Raw genomic sequence first — 13,539 nt, forward strand, 5'->3', positions numbered from 1 at the left:
TGCCCTGACCCTTCACATCTGAGCAGATAGTCAAGTCAAGTCAAGTCAAGTTTATTTATATAGCCCTAATTCACAAGCATGTCTCAGAGGGCTTCACAGAAAGTATGTCTAGCTGATTCTAGCTAACACACAGTAACAAGAATATACAGAATAAAGATAACATTTGAACATTTGAAGAAAGCAGGAGAGTGGAGGAGGGAGGGAGAGGGAGGAGGGAGGAGAGGGGGGAGGTGGGGAGAAAATAGGAAATGTGGAGGAGGAGAGAACAGAGGAGGAGAGATGAGGGTGCAGGGGAGGGAGAGCCAGGGTAGGGGTAGGGTCTAGGGTTGGGGGAGGGGAGGGAGTAGGATACGGGCCCGGATTAGGGCGAGGGTGGGGAGAAATGGGAAATGTGGAGGAGGAGAGAACAGAGAAGGAGAGGGTGCAGGGGAGGGAGAGCAGGGGGAATGTGAGAGGGCAGAGAGGAGGAGAGAACAGAGAAGGAGAGGTGGGAGGGCGCAGGGGAAGGAGAGCAGCGGGAATGTGAGAGAGGGGAGAGGACAGAGAGGAGGAGAGAACAGAGAAGGAGAGGGTGCAGGGGAGGGAGAGCAGGGGGAATGTGAGAGGGAGGAGAGGGCAGAGAGGAGGAGAGAACAGAGAAGGAGAGGTGGGAGGGCGCAGGGGAAGGAGAGCAGCGGGAATGTGAGAGAGGGGAGAGGACAGATAGGAGGAGAGAACAGAGAAGGAGAGGTGGAAGGGTACAGGGGAGGTAGAGTAGAGGTAGGGTCTAGGGTGGAGGGAGGGAGTAGGATACGGGCCCGGATTAGGGCGAGGGTGGGGAGAAAATGGGAAATGTGGAGGTGTACTTGTTGTTGTGAGCAGTAAGTAGCTGGACGTCGGTGTGGAGGTGGGACTGCGCCTGGCTGGTCATGGCAGCACAACACAAGTGCTCTTTGGCCACCAAAGAGCTGCGGGCAGTAAGGTGGGGCACAGACCCGAGCCAGGGTGCCACTGAGCATGGCATTTAGGCAGGTCCCACTGCTGTATGGGTGTTGTTGTATTGAAAGGAAATGTTCACTTTTTTATTCAACTGTTGTGTTTGTACTGTTTGCTTGTAGAGGTTCAACAGGAGAAAGCTCTAGTAGTGAATTACGTGGGAATTAATTGATACATTTAGAACACAAGGTCCAGGTTGAACAAACCATTATCCACACTGTTTTCAAGCATCACTACTGTATGCATATAAAATAATGTTGGCTAAAACATTATCTTCATGTGTTGCATTTATGTTTGCCTTAGTTCTTCCCTTCCTCGTCATGTTTTCGGTTTGCAACTTTTGCGACCCTCTGCTGCCCCCTAGACGCGCCCTTGCGCAATGGCTCTGCTTTGACCTTTGACAACGTATTGCAATGCGCACGCGCAAATCATAACCTCGACGCCATCAACACATTCACAGGTAAAAAAATCATGGTAAAAAAATTGCTATACTGTACAATTAGCTAGAATAAGAATACATAAAATGTCAATATTGTTATTATTTTAAAGTAGTTTTTATCTGTATTTGGTTGTATTTTCGTTGCGACCCATAGTTTATTTGAATTTGCTCTCTTAATTCTGCCTTTATTTAGCCAACATCAGCAGGAGGAGGCTAATTTTGTAGCGTTATTAGCTAATGGCTAGCATAACATTGACGTAGGTTAGCTAGCTACTGCTGGTATCGTTAACATCTCTTGTCATTTTAGCGGTCTTATCAGCGTCCACCGTCCGCCATGAATCGTTCATTTTCCCCATCCATGGTTCGACCCAACCCGCCTCTGAGGAGGCCTTCCTCCATGCCCGGGCCCGTGGTAGGCGGTGTGCCTGTCCGCATGGCTCCCCCGGCACGCTTTGGGGGCCCACGCCCAGCACTGCTGCCGACTCCGGTAGCTAACTCGGCACATGGTAACGTACCTGCTTCAATGCCTCCTTTATCGAACATGCTTCTCTGTTAATGTTGTCAATTTATACGAACGCAACTCCAAACAGTTAAGGATAACGATTTAATATGTAACGTTATTTCGGTCCGACATAATTCAGTCGACTCTTGCGTCTTGACATGTCTGTAGGATACACTTAGTGTTTAGTCAGTTTGGCCTGCACACACAAGTGTCATAATGGCCTGTCTGTCACTGCTTTTTTTTTTAATGTATTTTGGTGAACCAGAGTTGAACGAACTAATAACGTTTTACACCTGTCGACTCCCGAGTGTAAATGTGTCTCAGGTGGACTTGGTCACTAATCAACGTGAGAAGAAACCACAAGCGGAACGTTAGATACAGCAATGCAATTTCACCACTGCAATGCCCAAACCTCAATATGTTTGTCTGGGATGATTAAACTTAAAGATCAAGATTAATTTGAATAGCCATTGTGAGTAAGCATATTACAAAATAAGTAATGTGACTTAGTGCTATGCAGCGCAGCAATGAAATCAATAGCAGAAGATGGAGCAAACAGAAAACAATCAGTCCTTTAAAGTGACATATAATAGGGGGGCGGGTAGGATAATTTCCATGTCAGTTAATTGGTAAAGTCAATAACATTCCTTAACTGTATATGTACTGTATTCATGTAATGCATATACAAATGTCAACGGGCTACATGCACAACTCCACTACTTCCTGAAATTAGTCCAGCTTCTTTATTTCCTGTCATCACTATTGGATGAAGTGATTAATGTCAGGTGTGCTGCAGTCACAACAATGATCAGGCACACCTGATTAATCAGTTCATCCAATAGTGTAGGACAGGAAATAAAGAAGCTGGACTAATTTCAGGAAGTAAAGGAGTTGTGCATGTAGTCTATTAGATGGTAATCTGCATGAGAAATAAAGAAGAAGAGAAACATCTGTTATAATGATCATCCGCTTATAGTGATCAATTTGTCCCCCGTCCCAAGGTGATCACTATAAGAGGAGTGCACTGTATCAATAATATGGCAATTAATAAATGAATAGAATCTCCCAAAATGTTGCCGCATCCCTTTTAAAGAATCAGTGGATGGTAATGGCCTTGATGGCCAGTGTGCACTGGTGCATGTTTTTGTTGTCATAAGTCTGCGCCAAAGCATCATCTAACCTATTTGTGGGGAGGAATGACACTATGGAGATATGCTGGACCTTGAAGTGAACTCCCAGATAATCTGCTCCACCAGCCACCTGTCAACTACTAAGTGACATAAAAAAAATTTAAACCAAGGTTTTTTTTATTCAAGGTTTTCCATTTCGTAATACAAACATTTATATCAAACTGTATCAAATCCCCTGAACCCCCCACCCCACCCCACCCCACCCCACCCCACCCCACCCCACCCCACCAGACATGTAGAAAGAAAGAACACAAAAAAAAAAAAAACATTTATACACTAATGCCTACCCCACACTACAGGATAATTTGCAAGATTATGGCCAAGATTCCCCCCTCCCGATTTTCTCGGGGGTGCTCCCGATTTGAGCCTCGTCGGGCAGATAATCTTCCCAAATGATCCTGTAGTGTGTGGGGTTCAAAGATTCACAATCGGGAAGACTGCCTCTTCCCGATTGTGAATCGGGCATATCTAACATGTTAGATATTTACAACCCGACAGGCGATTGCATCTTGAGCAGAGAGCCAGTAGTAGCTGCGTTTCCATTACAGTTTTTCGCAAAATAATCTGGTCCGCCCGCAGCCCCGCACAGAAACAAAGAACGAGGAAATTGTCATCGAGGTGAAATACCCGTGCGTCTTTGAACGGGACGGAAAACTAATGCTATACTGCAAAGCATGTAGCCTACAACAAGCGCTTAGGTCTCATATGCTTCCCGCATCGGCGAGTGTCCGCACGGAAAAGTGAGTCAAATCAGCAGACGCGCCCCTCCACAAGGCACCTGTGCAGACGGTTTTCGCCTGGCCGTGCACAGTAGGCCTACACCCCGAATGGACGCGGCTGTCCGCGCAAATATTAGTTAAACAAATCCTTTCAGTGCAAATGCATTATAAAAACAAAAAATAAGATTTGTTTAGAAAACGAAATGACACAAATGTATTATTATTATTATTATCATTATTACTACTACTACACCCGGTGCGCACACTGAATAGGCATTTTAAAAGTTAACGTCAGCCCTGCTTCCAAGGTGAATCTTCGGCATAATCTTCTAGTGTGTGGGGTTGCGTTTGAACAGACGCGATTGTGTGTGTGTCCCAAGATTGAAATGTTAAAAAATCGGCTCTCTCTGTCCTGTAGTGTGTGGGCTCTCAAGATTTTTATAATCTTCAAGGATTTGAAAATCCTGTAGTGTGGGGTAGGCATAAGGCGTTACATTTTTTAAGTGACATAATTTGACCTGAAATAAATATATTTTCTTCTTTGCAGGTGATACACATTCGTTGATCGGCAAGGATACATCTTTAGTATGTATCAAACTTATGTTTACAATGCTTTAAATTGGACAAAATCAATCACTATGTCCTCCTCAGTTCTCCTCAGAAAGTCTCTCTCTTCGGTGCCACGTTTGTATCAAGTTTTATTCTGTCATCTTCTCAGTTGATGGGATCCATGCCTACACCACTCCCAGTCCCTGGCAAATCGTGCAACTACTCTGGAACGCAAGGTAAATGTCATCATCGTCCTAAAAATAACAACAAAACGATTTTCAGGAACCCATTTTTCAGAATGTTCAAGGCTCCTGCAGTCCAGGAAAGATCAGTCGTCGTATGGTGTGATTGGCCATCACAAAGATAGTCATGCATGTGCCATGGAGTGTGAAGTCCAGGTTTTTATTACAATTCAGAACTAGACCAGGTGATTTCACTGATTAACCCCCTCCATGGCATGTGTTTCCCTTACTCTGGCTCATTATTAAGTGCTAAGAACTCTGGTGTGTGTGTGTGTGTGTGTGATGGACAGGATGAGCCCTAATGAGATACTAGATTGTGTTGAGATTGGACGTGCGAGCATTTGTAGATCTGCTGTTGCTCTGCCCCAATCTAAAGCACACCCACCAATTATCTAAAAAGCACTAGCGCGCTAGTTCATTAGCAGAGATAACATTGGTCGTTGGCCAAACTGATTTCTGAAATGGATCGGTTTGCGTGCCTCTTGTTACTTTCAAATTTACATTTGTTTCTGTAAGCAATTTCTAAATGACCAGTATTGTCTGACAGGGAATTTCCGATGTGTGTGCTGCAGACTACACAGACACGTGTGCACACCCACCGCTGCAGATCCTGTCAAGTAAGTTGGTGCGGTCCTGAAGACCAGGGATTTTCTGTTGTTACATTTATTATTCCTCATTTTGTGCTTTCACCAAAAAAGTGCACTCACACACTTCTCTTAACCTAAAGGGAAACCACAGCTTCGCCAGTGATGGGAGACGGAACAAGCCTGCTAGAGCCAAAGGTAATGCCATTATTTGGGACTGGTGGTTTCCTTAAGAAAAAAAAAAGCTTCAAGCTCTGTTAAAGTACAAGGGCTGTACTTGGTACCGTGTTGTCAAGATTTGTACCACCTGGCTTGTACGTACGTCAGTTTATATGCTCAGGTATGTTTCATATACTCTGAAACAAACATATATGAAAGATGTGTATCTCACTGTAGCAGGTGAACCACAGTGATGCGTCCGGCCTCCAGAGGGTCTATCTGAAGGACTTGGAGATGAATAAATTCACTAAAGGAACAGACATCCAGGTAATCTGAGCCCAGTTTACTTCCACTCTAAACTGTTTCAATTAATCTCGGAATGAAATATCAACCAGCAAAGTCTATTTGTTATAGTTGTGTATATTTTGTGTGTGTTCTCTCCCCCCGGCCTCCCCAGGCATCTGTGGTAGAGCTCCACAGTCCTGGCAGGTTCTTCCTTCTTGTCGAGAGCCCTGAGCTGTTGGAGACACTGCAGAGCATCAGCATGGACCTGCAGAAGACCTACAGTGGCTGCTCCTCAGTGACTGCATACACGCCAAACCTGGAGGAGGTCTGCGCCGTTCAGTTCTCCCGTGATTTGGTGAGCAGAGGCCATGGCCAGCAATCTGACAAGATACTCTGTCTATTACTAGTATGCACATTGGCTCAGTCAACCAGGCTGTCACTCGCTGGCTTTGCTCTCTTACACTCAGGCTGTCTCTTTCTCTACCCTTTTCTGTGTGTAGAACTGGTACCGAGGTCTGGTTCAATCAGTTGCTGCTGACCAGAAGACCGCCAACATCCTCTACATTGACTTTGGCAATGAGGAGGAAGCCCCCATGGAGAGGATCAAGCCCCTGGCTGCCAACATCCAGCTCGTCCCTCCCTGTGTGAGTTGCACTTAACACCGTTCACATGATGGCGTGGAGGTTTTTTCCTGTCTACCTCAAGCTTCCATTGGGAACTTTGAGGGTGTCAAATTATTATTATTTTGTCCTGTGATTTTTTTTTTTTTTTTTTACACTGATAAAAATCCATAACGCTCCGAGCACGATGCATCTTCAACAAATACCAGTGAGTTAAACATTTAAAATCTGTAGCTTCTGGCATAATGACGCTAGCTAGCACTTCCATCTATGTCCTCCAGGCGTTGGAGTGCTGTGTGGCTGGCGTGGTGCCGGTGAGTGACAAGTGGTCAGGCGAGGGCTGTATCGCGGTGAGACAGGTGCTGGTCGGCAAGAGTGTGACGGTTAGTATGGTGGACATACTGGAGCACGGCCGCATCCATGCTGTGGATATCCTGCTCTCCTCCATGGGTAAGTAATACAGGCTCAGGTTACAGTACGTCATGTGAATGTGGAAAAAGTTGGTGATTTCCTGAAAAACTATTTCAATATTCAACTAACTGTTACTACTTCCCACCTCCTCCTCCTCCACCCTCCCTCTTTTTTTTAGGCAAGCAGCTGAGCACATTCCTCATTGATCACGGTTATGCAGCCAAGGAAGCAACCAATGTGAAACGGACTGAGCAAGATATAAGTGAGCCAACTTCATAAGCACATGCTGACATTAATCACATGCTCACATTAATCACATGCTCACATTAATCACATGCTCACATTAATCACATGCTCACATTAATCACATGCTCACATTAATCACATGCTCATATTAATCACATGCTCACATTAACCCATTGATACCTGATGCAGCATTTGCGTGTATATCCCTCATTTGTGTGTGTATCCCTTTAAGACTGCGAACCGCGTCACGCGGTTCGCAGTCTTAAAGGGATACACACACAAATGCTGCATCATTTATCAATGGGTTAATCACATGCTCACATTAATCACATGCTCACATTAAGCACATAGTCACATTAGCAAATGTTTGCACACCAGGGGCCGGTTGCACCAACTGGTCTTACACTGGTCTTAAGCTAAGTTGGTCGTAACTTTACGACCTAACAGCTACGCCGGTTGCACCAAGACAGCTTAAGCCTTATTTTCACTACGACCAGGCGTAACTCCTACGCCTGGTCAGGAGGAGGCGTAGAGCCTGCCTGTAACAGAGATCTCCGCGGAGACCTTTTTGACCGTCATCGTCGTAACACCGCCAGTTCGCCGTCTTCGAAAGCACGACGTTAGATTATAACTAACTAGTTGTGTGGCTTAGCCTTCCAAAATGTTGCCGTTAATTTGGGAACGTTACATTCAATTTCATTCAGACTGTCTTTCTGGCTCAATCGCCGCCATTTCTCCCCCGGAGCGAGGGAGGGTGAGAGGAGGGAGGGTGTTTTACAGTAGTGGCTGAGAGAGCGTAGTGGCACAGTGCTCCAAGCAGGTCGCGAGGCACATTTTCTGCAACATCATCCAATCAGGGGGCATTCCCTGGCAATTCACATGGACGCGCATTGCTACGACCAGCATAGTTAAGACCAGACGTAAGCCGTGTTGGCGCAACAGGCGTAAATCCATGGTCTTAACTAAGACCGACGTAGGAGTTACGACCAGGCATAGTTAAGACCAGTTGGTGCAACCGGCCCCAGGGCTGCATGCTTACGGGGGAAAAAAGAAGATAATCTTGTTCATTCTGTTTAAAGCTGCATTTAGCCATGTTTTTGTGTTCAAATAAGTGTTAAATGGCTCTATATTCTGACAGTAATATAGAGCCATAACCATAAATAGCAACCGTAACTCGATCTGACCTTCCGTTTCCAAGAAAAAGTCAACTTTTCTCTGATTGGATAGTTTGTAGGTCGGCGCCAATTTTTATCCAATCAGAGGAAAGTTGAAATTTTCTGAGAAACGGAAGGTCCAATCGCGATGGCAATAAAGGACTATATGTATTTTTTCACCACAAATCCAATGCCACCTGCCAACTGCGAGTCTCCATGAGTTACGGTTGTGGAGATACGTCCGCCCTGCCTGCAGGAGTACATGAGAGAGATAAGAAGACAGTGGGGTGTTGGGGGTTTCAAGTCACTGACCAAACGAACTATTTCAGTGATTGCTGTCAGAATATAGAGCCATTTAACACAAAAACATCGCTGAATGCAGCTTTAATGTTGGTCATATTACTTTAAGGTGTAGCAACGGAGCAAAGTCTAAGACAAAGTTGGCATATGCTACTATGCTATATATTCTATGCTGCATTTACTTAGTTAGCTCTGTTTTTGTTATGCCTCCACCGGCCATAGCATTATGGATTCGGGTCTTCCGATGTTCGTTAACGTGATATCTGAAGAACGCCTTGACAGAATTTAATCAAATTTGCCTCAAACGTCGACTTGGACTCAAGGATGAACTGATTCGATTTTGGTAGTCAAAGGACAAAGTGTAAGGTCACTGTGACCTCACAAATGCCATTTTCAAGCTCGTTAATGTGATATCTTAAGAACGCCTTGACGGAATTTCTTCCAATTTGCCTCAAGTCCACTTGGACTCAAGGATGAACTGATTAGATTTTGGTGGTCAAAGTTCAAGGTTACTGTGACATCACGACCGCTCGTTTCATGCTCGTTAGCGTGATATCTCAGGAAAACCTTGACAGAATTTAATCTAATTTGCCTCAAACGTCCACTTGGACTCAAAGATGAACTGATTACATTTTGGTGGTCAAAGGTCAAGGTCACGGTGACCTCGCGAACGCCATTTTCAAGCTCGGTAACGCCATATCTCCGTAACACCTTGACGGAATTTCTTCACATTTGGCTCAAACTTCAAAGTCTGGACAGACTTGGATGTCGACTGCTCCCTTGTTGTCGGAGGCATATATCGGCGGTGCGGTCGTTCTAGTTATTCACATGCTCAAGTCACACAGAAAGGAGACAAATAACACTGTGTGCTGCCCTCTTGATGTGATTGATTACAGTGCATTAATGGGAGCACGTGACTTGTACGATTGTGGAAAATTAAAATTGCATTATGTGAATCTGATTATACATGATTAATTATGCAGCCCCACTTCACACGCCAACGTGAAGAGGTGATGAGCAATTTGGATGACTGTTCTTGAGGCACATAATTTTTTCATAATAGTGAGGGAATGAATTTGGGAAATGTTTGCAGATGCCTTGGAGAGTGCCTCGTTGGAAAACTTCAAGCGCCTCAACAATGGGAAGGACAACAATGCGTGGGCCCAGCCACCGGAGCCGCTGACCCAGGCACTGGGTGACTCCTTCTCTGTGGTGGTCACCCACCTCCAGTCACCTCATGACATCATCTGCCAGAAGGTGGAGAATGCCAGTGAGTAGCTAAACCTCTCAACCGGAGCGCATCGTGCACCTTCAAATTGGATCATATTAATAATAACTGTTTTTGCACAGTTAATATAAGGTCGCTTTCACATATAAGTTGGTGGACTCTGTGCGATGGGGGGGGGGTGAAGTTGTGTTGCATTTTTCATTTGGTCTGGTTCACTTTCACACATGCAATTTGTAAAACGCACCAAACTTTCTGAACAATGTCACGTGGTCGAAACCGTCACTCGTCTATTGGACAGAATAGAGAAGGGAAATCTCTCCTCTCTTCAGCTGGCTTCTTGCCTGACTGAGGGGCTGACTGAACAACACAAGTGAATCCATGAAACACAACCCATATGGTGCAACACCACCTGCAATATTGGGATTTCTGGTTTTACTTTGGTGTTACTATCAAATCAATATTTTACAAGAATGCCCAATATGAGCAGCAGTGCACACATGTACACTGCAGTGTTTGTTTTGCTTCCTCCTACCGCCTTCTACTCATGCACTGGCGCTTCCTATATTTGCTATTGTGTTTAGTTCGGTTTGCTTTCACACCACAAATGAACCGCGCCAGGGTTCACTTGGAAGCGAACCGAGACCTTCGTTTTCAAGCGGACCAGAGTTCACTTGTTTGTTCCGCACCAGAGTTCATTTGAGCTTTCACACCACCCCCATATGAGGTGGAATATCCAAGGAAACAAACTCTGGCGCGCGTTTAAAGCGGACCAAACGGCTTATATGTGAAAGCGACCTCACAGTTTAATTTGTGATCCTGACTGGACTTGAGGACTACATTTTGAAGAGCTTGTGGTTTGCAGGTGTGATCCAGGAGCTGCAGCAGAAGTTGAGGGAGCACTGCTGTCAGGTCCAAACCAGCCAGAACTTCAGACCAGCACCTGGCACTGTTTGCTGTGCTCAGTTCTCGGGTACAACACATTTAGATATATCATATGGCTGTGTGTCTTTGTCCCGCTGCAACAGACATGTAAGAGACACCACAGTAACCCACTACTTGTGTCGAGAATATGGTATGTTACACAATGTCACTGGCTAAACTGGCTATTGTTACGTATATATTTGTGGGGGACATTTCAATTGAATCTAAATCATGCAAATATCTCTGTAATATTAGGGAATATCAAATCTTTATGAAAGGCATCAATGCTGTATTAACTCATTCCCTGCCAGTTTCAAAGGAGAAGTCGCCAGCCAGCGTCAGGGTTTCTGATCATTTTCACTCATTTTCCAAGACTCACAGGATTCTTTTTGTAAACACTGAATATCTTAAAAGAAAGAAGGGATCATCTACTTTCAAAGAAAAAAAGTTTGATTCTACCTTCATCCGTTCTTTAGTTATTGACACTTGAATGTAGGTAGTGTTCACTGGTAGTGTTCACTAGGTAGTGTTCACTGAAAACATCTGTCTGTCCCCAAAAAGCTGAGAAAAACTTATTTTTGTAAATGAAGTCATCTTCACAGGTCCTCCTGAACCGAATAAATATCTTTGATGGCGGATACTGGCCGGTGTTGCACTCAACTATGAACCCCATAATGATTTGGTTTCCCTTTCCGGCCAAACATGCCCGAGGTCACCGCTTTTACCGTAGCACCGGTGCGAGGGAGAAATTCACCCCACTCTAGAGTTCTCCTTTTCAGCCCGAGCTCGACGGGAACCGACCCAGCCTGACGGGCTTGGGCGGGGCTGACAATTTATGATAATTGGTCGGGTCGGGCTCGGGCTGTGCAAAAAAAGAAAAGAAAAAGGAAACTGTCCTTCCAGTAAACTAGATTGATACTCTTTGTATTCTCCTTCTCTGCCATGCTACACATGCACACACACACACACACACACACACACACACACACACACATGCACACACACACACACGCACACACACACACACACACACACACACACATGCACATACACAGCTTAGAATTCTGAGGTTCAGTCTGAGCCCGATGAGACCCGACCAAGCCCGACGGGCTCGGGCCGACAACTTTTGTTGTCCTTTAATCATTTTTCTTACTTCTTTATCTCTGAACATTGAGATGGCACTTACACTGCATTCAAACACTAAGACAAATTCCTCTTTAATGTAATTTGTATATTGTGACAATAAAAGGGATTCTGAGTGATGTCATCAGTGATGCAAAGTTGAGCAATGCCAGTAGAGCAGGCGAGGCCGAGCAGGCGAGGCCACGCAGCAGCCGAGCTGTGTCACTCACAATTCTGACTCAAACGCAGAACTCAAATACACTTTTCACGTCTGGCCCTAATCCTCTAACGTGTGTTGTGGTGCAAAAAATAAATAAAATTGGAAATGTCAGGCGACACTACTTGGTTGTGAAGCACTGCACTAGAGGCTTACAGCAGACCTGCTTCATGAATCTATGCTGACCTCTGACCTGTGTATTTCTTCCAGAGGACAACCAGTGGTACAGAGCTAAAGTGCTGGCCTATTCCTCAGAGGAACGTGTTTGTGTCGGCTACATTGATTTTGGAAACTCTGAGGAGGTGGAGCTCAGTCGCCTACGGCCCCTGAGTGGCCCGCTGCTGGCCCTGCCCATGCAGACCTTCCCCTGTGCTCTTGCAGGTAATATCCCCATTACTGTCCTTTCAATGTCCTTTCAATGGTTAGAGGTTGTATTGGACAGTAGTGTAGTATAATGTAATGGTTAGAGGTTGTATTGGACAGTACTGTAGTATAATTTAATGGTTAGAGGTTGTATTGGAGAGTACTGTAGTATCATTTTCTCCTGAACGTCTGAACTTTAGCTTTCCTTGCATTACTGTATCTGCTTTAAACTCCTGCCTAAGTTGATTAAAACTGACTTAATATACTCAGATGGTGGAAACTGTTTACGTTTGAGTCTCCCTTTATGAGATCATTGGAGCTATAGATTGTAACAGCAAAAGACCCTTTCTGTGTGCTCTGTGTGCGCGTGTGTGTGTTTCAAACACTCACACTCTGTCTCACACACGTGCTCACAGTGATTCCCCCTCTGTCCCCTCCGTGGGGCCCTTTCCAGGTGTGCAGCCAGTTGGGGAGTCCTGGTCAGAGGAGTGCCTGCTGGCTCTGCAGGGGAGGGTTTCCAACCGCATTCTGCGCGTGGAGATCCTGGGAGGGCGTGAGGACAAGGCTTTGGTGGCCATGCTGGATGAGGGCAGTGACCCTCAGGCTAATGTGGCCGAGCTTCTTCTCTCTGCCGGCTACGCCTCGCCCGCCACTGACAGCGACCAGCAGCCACCTGCTGCTGCTACTGGAGAAGCACAGGGTAAACATGCCAAACTGACTTTCTGCTTAAAGGAGAACTTACCTCCAAAACACTTTTTTTCAGCTTTTAACCAATATATATGACTTTGGGGGTGATGTGTGAAGAATTCTGGTCAGAATTTCCACATTTGACACCAAACTGTTGCCATTTGACCATTTGTATCATTTTTCAGCAGCATATCTGGCATAAGCGCCCTCTAAAGGTCGAACACTGCTTTTTTTTTTCTTCTCAAATGAATGGGATATTTGGTACAACCTGACGTCAGGTTGTCCCCAAAGACTATGGGATTTCAAGACAATTACTCCCCTACCCCCCCTGTACCCTTTCGGCTCCTCAGAACTCAAAGCCTATTCCTATTGAAGTTTGCTCTTAAAATACTGGACCAAACGTTGTCAAAGTTGGCACATGTCTTAATTATAGTTAGTTTCCCGCTGAATGTGTCACTACTTTATTACCGTAAATTCCGGACTATAAGGCGCACCGGTCTATAAGCCGCACCTTCAAAGTTGACTATTTTTTTCTTATATAAGCCGCACCGGTCTATAAGCCGCGGGTGTTTTGATGTTTAATTACCATATGTAAGGGTTCGTGCACAGAGGGGATTGTCGGAAAA

The 13,539-nt window shown here is 45.2% G+C and overlaps 1 protein-coding gene across 1 annotated transcript in view; it reads left to right on the plus strand.

Moving 5' to 3' along the window:
- Positions 1-1,772: 1,772 nt before the first annotated feature.
- The window catches only part of LOC310774953 (tudor domain-containing protein 1-like), a gene marked incomplete at both ends in the record, with an annotated part of 63,285 nt that continues 51,518 nt past the window's right edge, over positions 1,773-13,539 (plus strand). The window contains 10 exons of the mRNA XM_083635043.1: positions 1,773-1,901; positions 5,597-5,686; positions 5,817-5,999; positions 6,145-6,288; positions 6,546-6,714; positions 6,854-6,937; positions 9,469-9,645; positions 10,466-10,573; positions 12,074-12,244; positions 12,681-12,926. Coding sequence (XP_083491169.1) covers positions 1,773-1,901; positions 5,597-5,686; positions 5,817-5,999; positions 6,145-6,288; positions 6,546-6,714; positions 6,854-6,937; positions 9,469-9,645; positions 10,466-10,573; positions 12,074-12,244; positions 12,681-12,926 — 1,501 coding nt within the window. The remainder of the gene's footprint in view (positions 1,902-5,596; positions 5,687-5,816; positions 6,000-6,144; positions 6,289-6,545; positions 6,715-6,853; positions 6,938-9,468; positions 9,646-10,465; positions 10,574-12,073; positions 12,245-12,680; positions 12,927-13,539) is intronic.

The sequence above is a fragment of the Poromitra crassiceps genome (assembly GCF_964638095.1).
Source record: "Poromitra crassiceps genome assembly, chromosome: 4".
Classification (NCBI taxonomy): Eukaryota; Metazoa; Chordata; class Actinopteri; order Beryciformes; family Melamphaidae; genus Poromitra; species Poromitra crassiceps.